Genomic DNA, 20,320 nt, shown 5'->3' on the forward strand with positions numbered 1-20,320 from the left:
AATCAGGTCTCATTTAGGTAGGAGCCAGACTAAGCAAGAGACCCTGGCATGAGGCTAAAGATATCATCAGGCAATATCACCAAAGGGTCATATCTAGACAGCTATTTGGCTTGACTGAATCAGAATTCTTGGCAATCGATCTGTGGTAGAGAAGGCAAGTGGAAACCACTCTACTATCCTCCCATTATGACCATAGGCACAATGAAGAATGATGATAAGAATGGGACAACTACCCGCCTGGCAAACCAAGGTAGAGTACCTCCAGGCACAGAGGGGAAAGGAATATGTCCCAATCTCAATAACTGCTGAGAGCATATGATTCAAAAAACTGATTCCCTTTCTCAGCCACAGTCCAACTATACTAGGGATTGCGGAAACACATCGGAAAAACAAGGAACACTTCACGTCACAGCTAGGCTATACCATTTATTTTGCTGGATGTGATTCTATATGCAGAAACAGAGTAGCAATAATTGTCAAAAAATGTATATGCAGATCAGTGTTGAACTACAACCCTATTAAGATAGGATAATTTCCTTAAAGATTGACTGTAAGGCGCCCAAAATTAAAGAGGTGAAAGACTGATCGACTTTTGTATAGAAAGAGAACTTATGGTTACTAACACCTTCTTTGAGCAACACAAATGGAGACTATATACCTGTAGGTTGCCTGGGCACAGAACAAGGAACCAAATTGATTACATACTTATTAACAAAAGATTGAAGGCCTGTGATGAAAAATGTTAAAGCATGTACCGAAGCCACTTGTTGCTCTAATCACCAACTCCTTATTGCTGATATAATGGTTACCAACTCCTTTTCAACACACCCAGATTCAATACACCCTGATAAAGTCAAAAAGACTTTCAATGGAAGATTCTATTCATTTATAGCAAGTTATCCATGCTCATAAAAAAACTTTTCATTAAAGATAAAAACAACTTTATCAACAACATATGCAGAGAAATTGAAGATCATTCAAATCAAAATCAAACCAAAGACCTATTTAGAAAAATAAGGCTGTTGAATAGAAAATTTAAATCAAAGTATTCAAGTATGAGGCTGGTCTGAAAGTTCTCAGCCTAACAATGAAAAAACAAATTTATAATTTCAAAATTATTTTTATTTTTCAAGATAATCTCCCTTAACACTAATATATTTATTCCAGTGACGCTCCAGCGCCATTATCCTGTCCCTGGTTGTTCTCAGTAAGATATGCAAAATACTCTTCTACAGCTGCAATCACCTCTCGATTCAAAGAAAAACACTGAACAGCGAGGAACAGTTTTATTTTTGGGAAGAGATAGAAGTCAGAGGGAGCCAAATCTGGGGAATAGGGTGGATGTTCTGACAATTCATAGTGCAGATCATTTAATTTTCCCATTTCCAAAACACTTTTGTGGACAGGTACATTGTCCTGATGAAAGATGATTTTTTTCTTCTGCAAACCAGGTCTTTTTCGAATTTTTTCATCTAGTTAATGAACAAAATCCATTTAGCATCTCAAAATACTGATGCCACGACCTTTCCTACTGATAGAACCAATTTTGTCTTCTTTGGTGCTGAACAACTGGCTTCTGTCCATGGATGAGACTTGGATTCACCATTGCAGCAAGAATCCAAACAGCAGTCAAAACAGTGGAGAGAAGCTGGCTGTTATGACAGAGATTTTCATGTGAGTTCGTTTTTGATCTGCTGTGAGCAAGCATGGCACCCATCTTGCACAAAGCTTTTTCATATGCAATTCTTCATACAAAATATATCCTACATATTCTTTTGAAATGCCTAGTCTCAGCAATTTCACTCACTTTGACTCGCCGGTCATCCAATACCATATCATGCACTTGCGTCCTTCACGTGGATCATTTACAAGGCTGGTACGGCCATGTTTAAACTCGGCAGCCCATTCCTTAATTGTCAAAAATGAAGGAGAAGAGTGCCCATAAACTTTTATGAACTTTGAATGAATTTCTTTTTGGCATTAAACCTTCTTTTACAAAGAATTTTATAACCTTACGATACTCAGTTTTATCCATTTCATGGGATACAGATTTGCTTCAGACAGTTGTATAAAACAAACTACTTGCAATTTCACATGGATGCTTATGACAGATGTACCAACTCAGGGAAAAAAAAAATCTTGCTGATAGTGCCACCATGTGGTCTAGGCCAAGAACTTTTCAGATCATCCTCATATAGCTGAGGTCAACAATTGCTTTCTTACTGATCCAATGGACATCCTTAATAGATGGAAAGACTATAGCTCAAATCTGTATAAAGATAATTCACTCTCATTTAACAAAGAAAACACCAGAGATTTCCATAAGGAACCTTCCATTTTAAAAGAAGCTTTAAAAAAAAAATTAAAAAAATGGAAAACACTGTGCCACAACCGAATACCAAGCGAACTTCTCGCATGTCTAGGACATATAGGAATTGAAATCATGAGTAAAATCTATAATAAAATCCTGAAGACTGGAGATTGGCCTGATGATTGGGTAAAATTCATTTTTATCCCAATAGACAAAAAAGGAAATGTCAACGAATGCAATAATTTTAGAACTATAGCCTTGATCTCACATGCAAGCAAAATTCTTCTTTATGTTATTAAACATTATGTCGAGCAACAACTTCCTGCTGAACAGGCAGGTTTTAGAAAGGGACGTGAAACCAGAGATCAAATTTCTGATCTAAGGCACTTGGTTGAAAAGGCTCAAGAATTTAATATTCCCTTGTATATATGCCTCATTGATTATGTCAAAGCATTTGACTGTCAGGTGGGAGGAGTTGTGGAAAATACTAAGTAAAATGGACATTCCAGAACACTTGACACACCTTTTAAAATAACTCTACGAGAGGAATTGGGCTGTGGTGAAGATGGATGGAAAAACATCTCAGTGATTCACTGTCAAGAAAGGTGTTGAATGGGAAAGCCTGAAATATGGTTTAAGAATTAATCGTGATAAAACAAAATACATGGCCATAGATGAAAATCATAATTTTCCCTACAATATTGACTCCAAGAAGGTGGATGAATTCATTTACCTTGGAGCTCTAATAAGCACAGAGATATCAAAGAGAAATTAAAAGAAGAATTACTATGCAGGTCAGCAATGGTGCAGTTGCAAAAAATATGGAAAGACAGAAACATTTCTTTCACCACTAAATCAAGACTTGTCAATAGCTTGGTGTTTTCGATTTTCATTTATGGTGCTGAATCTTGGACACTCAGCAAGAAAGATATAGACAAGATAAACAGCTTCGAGATGTGATGCTGGAGATGGATGTTGAGAGTCTCCTGGATGGACAAAAAGTCTAATGAAAGTGTAAGTCAACTAAAAATCAAGAGGCAGCTATATGACATTGTAAATGAATGAATTCTCAGATATTTCGGTCACATTTCAAGACTTGAAAATGACAACCTGTATGGGCATACGACAGCCAGTACTAATCCTCTTGAATTCCCTGTCCATATTTTAGTGAGATATGGGTCAGGAACAGCCTTCATGAAATGCTTCAGTCATTTTCTGCACGCAGGAAGTTCTATTTATTTGTACAAGCTTTCTCGGATAGTGGTGATTTCATTCCAGACAGATTGTCTTAGGACCTCAGTTAAGCTTCTTAGACAAGAACTGTGGGTTATTTTTGCATTAATTAAATACTTGAATTATCTCACCTTTTGAGAAACAAGTCAGCTCTGCTAATTAAAATGAAAAGCCAAACGGCTAGTTTTCTGGCAACTTAATAGATATTAAAGGGATAAAAATCCTATATTGTTATATAGCCAGTAAGTGAAACTCAAGATCAAGAACTATGATCTGTGTTTCAATGCTGAAAAACTATCAGTGAAGGCAATTCGAAGCAAAGGTGGAGCGAGCTCCCTCACTATTCTTGATATTCTCTCATAATGTAAAACACAGCTCCTAGGAGATGTAATACTGTCATTACATTATGAGGAGAGGTCACTACCCAGACCGGTTTCAAACTTTTTTGAGGTCTCATCAGTGAGTAGGTAGAACTGGAAGATATCAAAGCATAGTGAAAAGAACTTGCATACTTCACTATACGAATGCCATAAAGGTGTGCTTATATTTTGTAATTAAAATGAAAAGCCAAACATAGGATTTTTATCCCTTTAATATCTATTAAGTTGCCAGAAAACTAGCCAATCTAACAGATAAGCTTAGGCGTTGATGGTTATTCATGACTTATTTTTCACGGTATTAACAACACCACAAACACTTTTAACAACAAAGATGTTTTATTAACGCTAATATTTCGCTGATTTTCTAATCAGCATCATCAAAGCACAACACACATGTAAACGTGACAGTGAGTGAGTGAAACAATATAATTGCAAAAGATCTAGTCCTATTTTTTTTGGCGCCCTCTGACGAAAAAAAAAAAAAAAAAAAAACTTTGCTGACTCAATTTTGAGTCAGCAAAGCCATTGCTGACTCAAAATTGAGTCAGCAATGGCTTTGAAGAATTCTCCCAACCGTAACAAATATGGTTGCATTAATTTGCCAAAAATTTGGGAGACGGTTATCCTAAGAAAAACTCCTGGATAATTGCCTTTTTTTTTTTTTTCAATTATATTGTTTCACTCACTCACTGTCGCGTTTACATGTGTGTTGTGCTCTGATGATGCTGATTAGAAAATCAGCGAAATATTAGCATTAATAAAACATCTTTGTTGTTAAAAGTGTTTGTGGTATTGTTAATACCGTGAAAAATAAGTCATGAACAGAAAACTAGCCGTTTGGCTTTTCATTTTAATTACAAAATATAAGCACACCTTTATGGCATTCGTATAGTGAAAGTATGTAAGTTCTTTTCACTAAGCTTTGATATCTTCCAGGTCTACCTACTCACTGATGAGACCTCAAAAAAGGTTGAAACCGGTCTGTAGAAGGTTGAAGACAATCTGTCTGTAGTGTTTTCCAAAGTTCTGAAGGTAACAAGGTCACTAATTCTGAATAAAAAGTAGGTCTGCTCTTCAATTTGTGATAATAGAAATTTAACAGCAGTTATGTGTTCCTTGAAGAGAACGACTTGTTTACCTACAGATTGCCCATGCTTGCCTTTGTTAAATTATGTACAACCTTTCAAATTGATTTACTTCACAAAACATCAACTTGTGAATTCATATTTTCCTTCACAGATTTTGATGGCTAGAGTAGATAAGGAATATTTTTGCCAGTATATATTCCACATTCACACTCTTTACTGAAGCAGGGAGGGACAAATCATCTAGTACTACTGCAGCATTCAAAAATACATTGATTACAGTATCCTCGTTCGACCATTTAGATTCATCGGAAATGTTGAAAACCCTAATCATATGCTACTAATTAAATAGTGGGTTTTACTTAAATATAAAGAGCTAATAAGCTTCATTTCGGCAACAAAAACATTATTTAAATTAAGGGGATATTAAATCCCACATTGTTTTAAAACCGAATAAGAAACTCAAAGATTGGAATCAGAGAGTTTCTTGCCGAATATAGTATAGTAAACTATAAAGTATCGGCGATCACTAAGCGTCCGCTAAATGCAAGTGGCCCAGCACGTAGTGCAATACCGGAAATCTCGCAGCAAAGTCGGTAAAGTTCTGATCACTATTCTTAGGTATTTACCATAATGTAAAAACACATTTCCTAGGAAATGTATGCTGTTATTACATTATGGTGGTGAGGTCACTACCCAGACCGGTTTCAGCCTTTTTTGAGGCTTCATCAGTGAGTAGCTAGACCGAGTTAATACCAAAGTGTATAGCGAAAAGAACTTTATACTCTGCTATACGAGTTTCCGAACAGGTGCAACCATTAAGTTACTTAAATATAAAGAGCTAATAAGCTTCATTTCGGCAACAAAAACATTATTTAAATTAAGGGGATATTAAATCCCACATTGTTTTAAAACCGAATAAGAAACTCAAAGATTGGAATCAGAGAGTTTCTTGCCGAATATAGTATAGTAAACTATAAAGTATCGGCGATCACTAAGCGTCCGCTAAATGCAAGTGGCCCAGCCCGTAGTGCAATACCGGAAATCTCGCAGCAAAGTCGGTAAAGTTCTGTATTCGGCAAGAAACTCTCTGATTCCAATCTTTGAGTTTCTTATTCGGTTTTAAAACAATGTGGGATTTAATATTCCCTTAATTTAAATAGTGGGTTTTATCCTTTATCCAAATGTACTTCAGATGCAAACTTTGTTTGCTTGCATTTGGATAAAGGATAAAACCCACTATATAATTAGTAGCATAGCCCAAGTGAAAAAACTTTCATAAACTTATCTCTAATCCAGAGAATTTTAATAATAGGGTGTGACACCCTTTGGCAGCTTGTATAGGTAAATAGGACTTCTCCATTACTTCCACTTTAGTATCACCACCTCTGGGTTTGGTCCCACTGATGAGACCTCATTAAAGGTCGAAACCAGTCTGGGTAGTAGCCCGTCCCTTAATGCATAGCATTATATATGTCCATAAGGAAACGTGCTTTGCATTATGGGAGATACTAAGGCAAGTGATGAGAACGTATATCACCTTTACCACGAGTTGCCCCTGTCCTGAAAGTACTTCAGGTGCAAAATTTGTTTGCTTACACTTGAATAAAGGATAAAACCCACTATATAATTAGGTGATATGATTGAGACATTCAAATTACTGAGGGGTTTTTACAAGATTAATTTAGAGGAAATTTTTCAAAACAGGTGTGGTGGTGGAAGAACTAGGGGGCCATCCATGGAAACCGAGTAAGAGTGTGGTTAGCAAGGGTGTCAGAACCAGGTTTTTTGCTTGGAGAGTACTGAATGAGTGGCATGTGTTGCCAGTTTGTTGTGGGTGCCATGACCGTGAACAAGTTCAAAGCAATGTTTGATAGATACTGCTCATGATGTTTAGTGCCTCCCTCAATGAGTCTAAGGACTCCTTAGAGTTGCCTGTAATAATAATAATAATCTTCACTAAAAATTGTGCTTAAGTAGCTGAAATGTTTTACTTGTTCTATAGGTTTCATATTCATGATGCAGTTGATAATTTCATTTTTCTGTCTATTTTAATTGTCTTTGTCTTATTTCTGATTTTCATACCAAATTTATTGCAACAGTTATTCAATTTAGTCAGAGAATCTTGCAGACTTGTACTAGATTTATTTAAAAGTGTAACATCATCTGCATAAAGTAAAGAGCTGAGATTAACATCCCCAATTTTGACATCAGGTTTAATACCACTTTCCTTCATAATGTGTACATCCTTGTCTGACACCAGATTTAACATTAAACCATCTTCCTCTACTTCCTTCAATTCTAACTGCTGACTTACAACTCAAATAAAGACTAAGTATTGCTTGATATAATGTCCCACTGACACCACATAACTGTAGTGTTCTGAATAGCTTTTCTCTTAGCACCTTGTTATATGCCTTCTGCAGGTCTACAAAACTTAAATACAGATCTCTGTTATATTCCCATGATTTCTCAACTATTTTTTGTAAAGTGAAAATCTGATCCTGACAGCCTCTATTTGACCTGAATGCAGCTTGTTCTTCACCAAGCTTCCCTTCTATAATCCTTCTCAGCTGTTTCTCAAGTATACTTTCATAAATCCTTCATAGTCATCAGTAAAGAAATACCTGTGTAATTCTCACATTCAGCTTTATTTCCCTTTTTGTATATGGGTACTATGAGAGCTCTACTCCAATCATCTGGAATTCGTCCCTCTGTTCAGACTTTCTGAACTATTGCAGTGGCTGCACTATACAGTGCAGCCACTGCAAGACTTTTTTACCTCTGTAATTGAGCTTCTGGTCGAATATCATCTACTCCTGTTGCTTGCCTTTCCACATTTCAGACTTTTCTACCTCAAGGATGGATATGTGTTCCTGATTGCATGCTTGTTGAGTGTTTTTTACAACTGTGCTATCATTGCTTGTTTTATTTAGCAATTTTTCAAAGTGATTACTCCATACATCAAGGATATCCTTTTCTCCAGTTTTCATGTCACTTTTATCATCTCTAATTCCTATTATGGCACTCATCCTTCATTTCTGAACTTTTTCAACAGTCTCTAAAATATTTTGCCACCTTCCTGATGTTTAATTTCTATGTTCTTACCAAAGTCTTCCCATGACTTTTGTTTAGCTCGTTTTACACAGTGTTTAGCTTTTTTACATTTGTCTCTGTATTCTCTAAGAGCTCAAGCTGACATATTTGCCAGGAATATTCGATATGCTTTCTTCTTTTCCATCACTGCCTCTTTAACTTCCTGTGTCCATCATGAAGTTCTGATTTTTCTATCCTTGCTGATAACCATGCCTCTCAGGCTGAATCAGTCAATGTTTTCTTCAGGGCTTGCCACTGAATCTCCCAGGTTTGGTTCCTGTTCTCAAACTGTTTCATTTTTTCTTCAATAATTTTGTGTATTTTAGTCTACAGTTCACATCTAAGAGCTGCTCAACTGTTATTCGCTTTAAAATTTTCTTACATATTCTTCTTTTTAATATGAAATTCAATTTTATCCTACTCAAGATTAAATGGTGATCACTTCCAATTTCAAATCCTTTGTACACTCTTGTTTCTTGCACCAGTGAGAAAACATCAGTCAACAATAACATAGTCAATGAGACTTTTCTTATTCCTTGCCTCTTCTCTCCATGTGAATTTATGCATATCTTTATGTTAGTATATTGTGTTAGTAATAACCATTCAATGTCCTGAGCAGAAAACCAACAGTTACTTGCCATTATTATTAATTGTGCTCTTTTCTCCAAATTTTCCCATAATATTTCTTTATGTCTGACAATCATTTCCTACTCTGCTATTTAGATCCCCAACAAGGATCATCTTTTCCTTTTTTCATTTAGCAATTTTTGTCAGTTGCTTTCTCAAAAAATTCCTCCACTTCTACTTTAGTAGAACCTTCTGTGGGACCATAGGGACAAATAAGTCTCATTTTCCAGGTCCTCATTCTGATATTATCTCGCATCAGTCTACTTGATATTGCCTACTTCAAGAAGGTTAGACTCATTGTGTTGAAGACTGTAACTACTTCTTCTTTGCCTAGATTGTTATTGCCTGAATATAACATTTTGTATTTACTGCTTAGAAAGATCTCACCAGTTTTTATCTTTTTTCTTTCAGTCATTGCTATTATGTCAATCTGGTACTTATCCAATTCCTCAGCCAACTCCATTTCTTTTCCATTCAAGCTTCTTATGTTCATAGTACTGATATTGAATTCTGGTGATGTTGAGTTGGGGTGCTCTTCAGGATTTTTTCCTGTAACTGACTTTTCACTGTTCGCTCTGGTTTCCCTGGCAAAAACAGCAGGGGCCTTGTTTAACTGAATAAAGTTTGGAAAAGAAGTGTTCATCAAACAGTCTTTATCGTGATCATCATCAATTTCCTGAAATATACCCTCAAGAGTTGTTCAGGTTACTATGACAGCACTACATGATTAAGTTTACCTTTGTCGTTGTTATTATTATCTGAGACCCTCCAGGAGTCAAGGACTCATCGATGGAGGCTATAAATCACCCAATCCGGCTATCAAACCTTCCCTTAAATTCATTCACACTAGATGCACTCACTACACCCCCCCCCCCCCCCAAGGGCAAATTATTCCACTCGTTCACTGCTCTGGAAGAAAAATCTAGTTCTTACCCCTTTCTTGACTGTGAACAAACTTAACTTCCATGGATGCTCCTGTATTCTCTTCCCACCTTCTATACAACGAAAAATTTCATTAGTTGATATCCTATAATACCCTTTCAAATGTTTATAGACCTCTATCATATCACCCTCTTCTTTCTCCTGTTAACGAGAGTCTGCAATCCGCATACTTACAATCTGACCTCATAATCTAAATCCCATAATCCGGATATAATCTTTGTAACTCTTTTTTGCATCCTTGCCACAGTTTTTTTCACCTTGGAACTCAGGAGACCAAATCTGCATACAGTAATCTAGGTATGGTCTTATCAAAGCCTTATAAAGAGACAAAATGACTTCCTTATCCTTATATCTTAAGGTTTGCTTCAACATTGCAATTATCCTCTGAGATGTATTTGCAACTTTTGCTATGTGACCTTTGAACTTTAAATTCCTATCCACCAATACTGCAAGATCTGTTGCCTCTTCAGTTTTTTGTAGTGTAATCCCGCTAATATAATATGCCACTGGAACTCTAATCACACCAAAGTGTATAACTTTACACTTCCTAACGTTAAACTGAAAGCCATTTTCGTTTGCTCAAATTTCCAGTCTATTCAAATCATTTTTTGAAAAGTTGCATCCCTGATTGCCCTGCCTATTTTTGCATCATTGGCAAACAATTGCACATCTGATGTTACATCCTGCCTGATGTCATTAATGTACAGATTGGCCTAATGATCTAATGACCTAAGGACTAAACCCTGAGGTACACCACTGGTCACCTTAAATCTGGCAGATTCACACCCACTGTATACCACTTTTTGATATCTGTCTATCAACCATCCCCCTGATCTAAGTCAAGAGTTTATATTCCAATCCCACATTCTCCAGTTTATGCAACAGCCTTTCGTGTGGTATCCTATCAGATGCCTTAAAAAATCCAACATGATCATAGTGCATTCCCTTTATCCAACTCAGCCGTAACATTGTTATAAAATATGAGCCAATTGCTAAAACATGACCTTCGTTTAGTAAACCCATGTTGTTCAAATTATTCAGAGTATAGCGAGTTCTTACCAACTTCTCTAAAATCTTCCCTACCACACCAATGATGCTGATAGGTCTGTAGTTAGGCACATCAGCTTTTGCAATAGAACTATCATGCATTCCTGTGGTATCATTACTGAGCTGAGACTCAAGTTATATGTGAAAGGCATAGCTAATTCAGCTGAAAATTCCTTTAGCAAATGGGCTGATATTCCATCTGTCCCTATAGACAAATTCTTATCCAGGTTATGCAACAGCTTTTCACCCTCATTTTCATGAACCTCCAACCCTTCATTCAATGTAGCAGTAACACTTTGCACCATGTTACATTTCATAGGAAAGTGACCGCTCATTAACTGAACATTCTCATTAACTTCTGACACTTGAGTCCCATCTGCATTCAATAAAGTTATTTTTCCACATTCATTCATTCTTTTGTTTGCGGCATAACGATAAAATTCTTTTGGATTGCCTTTTGCTTGCATGGCCAATTTCTTTTCATACTCTGATTTAGCTTTCCTCACAATACTTGTTACATTTCTGGCCTGAGCTTTATATATTTCATAACTCCTCTCTCTCTTATTCTCCTGATATTCTTTCCACATCATCTTCTTCTTGTGGATCTCTTGCTTAATAATTTCGAAGAATAAATATCTTATTTATTCTTCAAACACTAGGGATACATTCAGATACTACCTCATTTAAGCACTTTTTCAAAGATTCCCATGCATTACTGACATTTTTTTCCCATTCAGTAACTGATACCAATGGACCAAAGATAGTATTATCCTGAGTCGATCATAATTTCCAGCTTTGTATTTCAGCATGTAACCCAGCCATATTCTTGACAGTGAAGCATTCTGATGTTATGAGCAAATCTACCACTCTTTGACCTCGAGTTCCTTCTTTCACACGCTGCTTGAGAAAGTGTTTCACAGCAATTCAATAAATTCCTCTTTTCTGTTATGAAGAGATTTCTCTTCAACCCAAAATGTTTGGAAAATAAAATTCACCCATAATGATCATTCACTTGTTGCCCATAAGGCTAAATTATTGATGCATTTCTTCATACCATGCAACTGAGACGCCAGGGGACATGGGACATTGTTACCATCATTGTTTTCTTGTGTTTCTACCCTAACTGGACTAATCATCTGATAATCATTAGTAGCACTCATCCTCCTTTCCTATCTCTTCTGTCATTCCTAAAAATAGTATACCCATTACACTTGATCCCTTATCATATCTGATTCTGATAGCCAGGTTTCACTGATGCTAACAGTCTTATATTGAATAAAATTTCCAGCATTTTGAAAACAAGAACCAAACTTTGGAGAATCAGTGGCAAACTCTGAAGAAGACATTGATATGATTCAGCTAGGTAAGTATGTGATAAAATTGTGCAAGGATGGAAAATATGCAAGGGTAGAAAAATAAGAACACTATGGTGGACACAAGAAGTTAAAGAAGCAGTTTGGAAAAAAAAAAAAAACATACCAAAAGTTTCTAGCAAATAAGTTGGCAGATGCCCTAAAAGAATACAGAGAAAAATGTAAGCAAATTCAGCTACTTATAAAAGTAGCTAAACAAAAGTCATGGGAAGACTTTGGTAAGCGTGCGGAAAATAAATATCAGGAAGGCAATACAGAGTACAGAGAAAAGAATACAGAGAAAAATGTAAGCAAATTCAGCTACTTATAAAAGTAGCTAAACAAAAGTCATGGGAAGACTTTGGTAAGCGTGCGGAAAATAAATATCAGGAAGGCAACAAAATGTTCTGGAGGCTATAGAAGCTTAGAAATGGAGGAAAAAGTACTGTAAAAGGAATCAGAGATGATAAAGGTGACATGGATACTGATAATAAGAATATCTTAATTGTGTGGAGTAATTACTTTGAAAGACTATTTAACAAACCAAACAGTAACCGAACAGTAGTACAAAATTTTCAGGAGGAAAGCAAAAAGGTGCACATATTAATATTTGAGGTAGAAAAAGTTGTCAAAAACCTGAAATGTGGAAAGGCACCTGGAATAGATGATACCTGACCCGAATGCTTAAATAAAAACATAATCATCACCAGAGCTGACAAGGGAAATACCACTGTGGTTCTAGATACCAATTCATATGACTTAAAAATGAATTTACTACTCCGAGATCGAAATACTTATGCCAAACTTGATTATAATCCTATAAAAACGCATCTCAAGAAACTGAACAAGTTACTTGATGAAACCATTTCCTTAGATGAAGAAACAATAAAAAAACTTAGGACATACCCTGTGAGACCTCCTAGAATATACGACTTACCTTAGCTTCACAAGAATAACGTTCCACTCAGACCTGTCGTGGATTCTATTAGCAGCCCGACTTACAAGTTATCAAGATTTTTATCTAACCTTCTCTGTCCTCACATAGGCCACTCAGCCTCATTAATTAAAACTTCCATAGAGTTTCATGCAAAAATAAAAGACATTCAACTGTTGGAAACTGACATGCTAATTAGCTTCGACATCGTCTCCCTCTTCACTAATATTCCCCAAGAGGAAACAGTAGACTTGATAACTCAAAAATTTCCATCTGATATTGTTGATTTATTCAAATTTGTCATTACATCTGGTTACTTCACTTGGAAAGAAAAAAATTTACAACCAAGAGGAAGGAACAGCAATGGGGTCTCCCTTATTGCCAAACTTAACAAACCTGTTTCTAGAATACCTTGAAGAAAAAATTTTCACGTTTAAAACCCAAACCAAAAATTTGGCTATGATATGTCGATGATGTCTTTGCTGTCTGGGGTCAGAGCAAGAATTAAACAAGAATTACACCTGTTTCTAGATAAAATAAACCCTTGCATCAAATTTATGCTAGGAAAAGAATCTCCACAGGATATCTCTATTCTGGATTTACACATCCAAAGAAAAGAAGATGGTTCCATCTCCACTTCTGTCTATCGCAAGCCAACATTTTCAGGTCGCTACATTCACAATTCTTCTGCACATCATCCATCTCAAAAATTTGGCATCGTTAAATCATTAGTAACTAGAGCAAAAAGATTCTGCTCCTTCTGAAGAATCTCTAAACCAAGAATTGGAAATAATCAAAAATACAGCCATACTAAATGGACACCATCTTAATTATCAGTCACTTCCCCACACATCAACCTAGACAAGAACAAGCCCATAGGATTCTCATACCTTATGTCAAAGGCATCTCCAAACGTCTTTCAAAAATTATGAAAAAATTACTACCTACAAGCTCATCAACCAGATCTATAACTTGTTACCTTCTCCTAAAGACAAACTTTCACCTCTGATGCTGCCTGTCGTGTATGAGGTTCCATGCTCCTGTAAATTGTCTTACAATGGACAGACAGGTAGATCTGTTCATAAATGCATTTCGGAACATCATGACCATATCCATCTTATCAAACCTCAGAAATCTGGCCTCGCTCAACATGGAGATGAAAAACCCAAACCATAGGATCCATTGGGAAAAGACCAAACTTTTACATAGATCTTTATATAAACATGAACGTTTATATAAAGAAAGTGTTGAAGCCCTACTTCACAGACCAAATCAAGCATAATGATGTTCTTGCTATTCCTAAAGTATGGGACATTGTCATACAAAATTGTGTAAAATAATTTTTTAAATATGTTATCTTATTTTAATGTAATTATTTTTTTTCCCTCCAGTTATGTTTTAATTTAATTCTATAACACGCTACTGCACGCATATTGGGATTCCATTGTAATCATGCACACTAACTGTATGTTATTCCTAGTATTGTTTGAATTAACTGTACTGACAATGTCCTAAGATACTTAGGATGAAATATTTACTTATTAAAACTGATTACTATGGTTATTACATGTGTTTGTTTAGTCATGAATTCTCCACAGGTTTCATTGTATAATAAAGGAGGTATAAAAGTTTTGCAGTGGCTACACTGCATTGGTTCAGAGGGCTTGGTCAGAATCTCGAATTCCCAATGATTGGAGTAGAGCTCTCATAGTACCCATCTATTAACCATGCTACCGGCCAGGACATATATATACGTCCAAGTTACCATGGATGTGAAGTGCATATTAAAATTGTAATACCATCGATATTACATTGAAATATAAGATGAATACAAAGCGTACGAGGATGCGTATTTGATCCATAATAGCTGTTAAGGTAGTTAAAAAGTAATAAAGCTGAATGTGAGAATTACAAAGGAATTTCTCTAGTGAGTGTTCCAGGTAAGATCTATGCAAGTATTATTATTACTATAGGTAACTCCAAGGTGTCCTTAGACGCATCAAGGGGGAGCCCTAAACATCATGTCAAGAACTATCCAACATTTGTGCAGTATCATATTTTGCTTTGAACTCATTCACAGTCATGGCACCTGCAATAGACTCTGGCAGCCTATTCCACTCATTTAGTACTCTCCAAGTAAAAAACCTAGTTCTAGCACCCTTGCTAACTAAACTTTTACTCAGGTTCCATGAATGGCCCCTAGTTCTCCCGCCACCACACCTATTCTGAAAAATTTCCTCTGAATTAGTCTTGTAAAAACCCCCTCGGTAATTTGTATGTCTCAATCATATCACACTTTTTATGCCTATCAACTAGTATCTGTAACCCACAAATCTTAAACCTGTTCTCGTATGGTTCATTCCATAGATCTGCTATCATCTTGGTCACTCGCCTCTGGGTCCTTTCCACCTCTTCATCATCACGAAGAAACCCTGGTGCCCAGATCTGTGCATAATATTCAAGATGATGTCTTATCAAGTCTTGATACAGAGGAACAATAACCTGCTTGTTTCTGTTCATCAAAATATTCTTCAGTAACCAAGTGATCTGATAAACTGCTTTAGACACTTTTGTGTCTAAAGTTTAGGGGACACCATGTGTCCCCTAAACTTTAACTCCCTATTCACTAATACTCCCAAGTCTCTGGCATCGTCAATTTCCTGGAGTACAACTCCACCAATGTGGTATACAGCTGGTAATATTTTCACCCCAAAATGCATAACCTTACACTTTGCCACATTAAACTGATATCCATTTTCCTTTGTCCACTCTGCCAATTTATCCAATCATCCTGCAAAATTGACATCATTTGTATTAGCTATTGCTCTACCCAACTTTGCATCATTGGCAAATAACTGAACAGCTCCTCTTGGATCCTTTCCTATATTGTTAATGAACAAATTAAACAGTAACGGTCCAAGAACAGAACCCTGTGGCATGCCCCTAATCACAGTCCTTCTTTTGGACTCGCTCCTGAATAAACTACTCTCTGATATTTCTTCATCAACCATCCTCCTATCTATCTGACCAACCCTATATCCATCCCCATGTGCTGCAGTTTACTGATTAGAATTCCATATGGTATCCTGTCAAATGCCTTTGCAAAGTCCAGCAGTATCACTGTAAACCCATTACATTTATTCAACTCAGCTGTCACCACTGTATTATAAAACGTGAGCAAGTTACTGAGGCATGATTTACCCTTCACAAAACCATGCTGTCCCCCATTCTCCACACACAGTCCCATTTCTATCTATCCTTTCCTGTATTTTCCTCTTGAAAAAATTCACCAATACTTTGACAACAACTCCTGATATGCTGATCGGCCAGTAATTTGCTACATCAGTCTTGGAGCTTCCTTTATGCAATAGAAACATTCCTCCCCCCCCCCTCGGGACTAACCCAGAGCCGAGACTTAAATTGAATGATATGGTCAAGGGCACTGACAGTTCCCTCACCGCTTTACATAAAACTTGAGCGCACATGCCATCCGGTTCGACAGCTGTATTCACATTAATTTTCTGTAAGATGCTATGCATCTCCATTCATCTCAGTTCCCGTATAAGCCTTTAGCTCTCTCGTTCCTGCAATATCACTACCCGGATGATATACCCAAGTATACTTGAAAACAGGTTGAGAGAGATTGTGGAAGAGAAACTTGGAGAATAACAAGCAGAATTCAGACCAAATAGAGGTTCTCAAAAATAGATTTTCTCTTTAAGACAAATAGTTGAGAAATCATGGGAATATAACAGGGATCTGTACTTGAGTTTTGTAGATCTGGAAAAGGCATATGAGAAGGTGCTCAGAGAAAAGCTTTTCAAAACACTACAATTATGTGGGGCGAATGGAACATTATATAGAGCAGTACATAGCCTATATTCAAGTTGTCAGTCTTCAGTTAGAATTGAAGGAAATACAGTAATATGGGTTGATATAAAATCAGGGGTAAGACAAGGATGCACATTATCTCCACTCTTATTCATCATCTATATGGATCACATTATGAATGAAATTGGCATTAGGCCTGATATTAGAATTGGAGATGTCAATGTTAGCTCTTTGCTTTATGTAGATGATGTTGTACCCTGAAATAGATTTAGTGGAAGTCTCAATGATTCACTAACTAAACTGAATAACATATGCAACAAATTTGACATCAAAATCATCAATAAACAAACTAAAACTATCATAGGCAGGAACCTAGAAAACTTCAGCTGCATTCTCAATGGACATCCTATAGAAAAAGTAAAATATTTCAACTATTTAAGCACAGTTTTTGGTGAAGATGGTAGGTTAAATATGGAAATAGACAACAGAATAAGCAAAGCTGGTATGGTGGGTAGCCAGATGAATAAATTTATATGGAATAAGAGAGAAATTAGCAAAAAAACACCACTCTAGCAGTATACAAGGCCATGTTCATGCAGTCTTTATATGGAATATATACCAGACATAAGAATTCAACATACATCAGTTTAGTTACAGAAGTGCTTGTTCAGCTTATGGTTTGTGTGATATGTGTTTATCGCTATCGTGCCCCCCCCCCCCCCCCATCACCACCACCAGGTCTCTATTTCTGTGCAGTAGTGTTTATGACATCTGCATGCTCACCTTTTGACAAACATAAAACTGACTTGGAGCACATTTGATAGTGGTGTTTTGGGTACTCTCTGGGTATTGTAAAGTGTGAATTTTATAGTATTATTATTAAGTATTTTGGAAGAAAACTGATAAATAATTGGAAAAATTTCAGTTTTTAGTTGGCAGGCTAAGGGTATTCCTGCATAATCCTGGATAAACTTGTTAATAAGTATTAACAGAAAAAATGAAGACCATAAAAAAACTTTTAAATCATGAATACCTGAAAGCAATTTAACTCTCTATAATTTTGATAGATTGCAACAGTTTGTTTATTTAACTTGTAAATTTTGTAATAACTTGCTTTACACAGTATTATAATATTAAACAAACTTGAAAATAAAAATTTTTTTATAGCTCATTCGCTTGTCATTGAGAATGGTACATTCATTTGGAATAGAGAAGAAGCTCCAGTATTGAGAGACATTAATCTTCATATACCTCAAGGATATTTGGTAGCTGTAGTAGGACAAATTGGCTCTGGTAAATCATCCCTGTTGTCAGCACTGCTAGGAGACATGGATAAAATTGAAGGATATGTGAATGTAAAAGTAAGTAGTACACATTTCATGTCATTTGTCCTTTTCTCTTTTTTAGTTATTAAAAAAAAAAACTTGATTAAATGTTAATATAATAGGGATCACTTAAAGCTGAAAACTAGGAAATTGGCTGAAGGCTTCAAAATAGCTGCCCCTACAAAAGCAGAGTAAATTAACTAACCATTAATCTGATTTTCTCTTCTCTTGGTGCACTCTTATTAAATACTGTATCTGTACCAGATACAGAACAAAGAGGCATGGAATGGTGTGGCAGTTTTGGAATTATCCAATCAAAATGTATTCTGTATCAGCTTAAAACAAAAATCAGTATTATTATTATTATTATTATTATTTGTCACCTCCAGGGAGTCCAAAGACTCATCGAGGGAGGATATCCACTCTACAACTCTGTTTCCACCATTCACAATCCACCAACTGACCACAACTACACCAACCACCACCACTAGTATTTCCACAGACAATCACAAACATCCATGTCCACGACGGGATTCGAACTCGCAGCCTCTTAACTGGAGAGCCGACATGCTAACCACTCGGCCTGCCAGGCTGGCATGACGAAATCTTATTTCTGTTTGAGGCCTTGCCTAATTAAACAAGCCCTGTGCTGTTTATATTTTAAGTAAACAAGGGCTATCAATGAAAAGTTAGCTACTGGAACAGAGTCAATCTCAGCAGAGATGAAGATAAATTCTATCACCATAAAAAGCTAATGGAAATAAAGTGGAACAAACAATAGAATTGACTTTAAATTTTTCAGGAAATGACAATGTATACTAAAATATTAATTAAAAAACTTTAATCAATACCTTCCTATATTTCGGTAATGTTACATTGCCATCTTCTGAGAACATAAAACTATGATATGTGCACTTTGTAGTGGATTCTGTGGTGGGTAGATACCACCGCAGAATACGCTGGAAGAAAGCCACTTTACTATACTGCAGCAAATATAAGTATGAAAGATTATTCCTGGAATCAGCCTCAGCTCTAAAAAAAGTTTCCAACCCTCAACAAATTTGGATGAATGAGACTACCCCAAATTTGGGAAGCTTGCATCCTAAGAACATCAGCCCAACAGCAAAGACCCAATTTAGCCTGCTAGGGGGCACACCTTTAGGACTCTAGGACCAACTTCAGTTGCCTTCTTCAGCCTCATTTGCTCGTTGTTAGTGCCATGCCTGTGTGTGTACATATCATAGTTTTATGTTCCCAGAAAATGGCAATGTAACATTGCTGAAATATAATTGAATAAAGTTTTTTAATTAATATTTTAGTATAAATTGTCATTTCCTGAAAAATTTAAAGTCATGTGTAACCAACATATATCTACAAGAAAAACAAAAGAATTACAGAAGTATTTTGCTGATGGGACTTTTACTAAATGTAAAAACTACTCTGGGTAATAACCTCTTCCCTATAATGCATAACATGCATGCATGCCTGAAAAGAAGTCTGCTTGGCATTATGGAATACTAAGGCAATTGGTGCGATGTCATCAGTCTCTTTATACAAATAGCCTAATTCTGCAGACATTTCAAGTGTTGACTTTGTTTGCTTAAACTTGGATAAAGGGTTAAACAAGAAAGTTTTTGGCAAGTGTAATTTATTGTCTAATCATGTGAAAAAAATTAACTTTCTCCAACTATGTCTCATTCAAGTATTCTAATAATAAGATTTTTTGGGTTAAACAACAAAGTAAGTTTTTGGCAAGTGTAATTTATTGTCTAATCATGTGAAAAAAATTAACTTTCTCCAACTATGTCTCATTCAAGTATTCTATTGCAGTGACTTCACTTCAAAATGCTACTACGATTGTGTCTAATAACGGATCTCATGCTGCATCGACTGTTGTGCAGAATAATCAGAGCTGCGTTCAGGGCTTAGGCAGAGGGTCCTGTTCGAGAAGTATATTACAGTCTCCATCAAAAGTCAGTGATACTGTGAATGAGCAACACAGAATGTATAAGATTAATCTTAGAAAGGAATTTTACATAGGCACATGGAATGTCCGGGGTTTACAGATGGGTACTCTTGAGATTGTCTGTAAAGAGATGGATAGGTATAAAATTGACATCTTGGGAATTACAGAGACCAGATGGAATGGAGAAGGTC

General features: G+C 36.2%; 1 protein-coding gene across 1 annotated transcript in view; it reads left to right on the plus strand.

Annotated features, from left to right (window-relative positions):
- Positions 1-20,320, plus strand: part of LOC150097870 (ATP-binding cassette sub-family C member 1-like) — a 626,276-nt gene that overhangs the window by 301,933 nt on the left and 304,023 nt on the right. The window contains exon 14 of the mRNA XM_090406616.1: positions 18,006-18,199. Coding sequence (XP_090262742.1) covers positions 18,006-18,199 — 194 coding nt within the window. The remainder of the gene's footprint in view (positions 1-18,005; positions 18,200-20,320) is intronic.

Source organism: Typopeltis vanoorti, chromosome 16 (genome assembly GCF_054136105.1).
Source record: "Typopeltis vanoorti isolate ZY-2024b chromosome 16, IOZ_Tvanoo_1.0, whole genome shotgun sequence".
Classification (NCBI taxonomy): domain Eukaryota; kingdom Metazoa; phylum Arthropoda; class Arachnida; order Uropygi; family Thelyphonidae; genus Typopeltis; species Typopeltis vanoorti.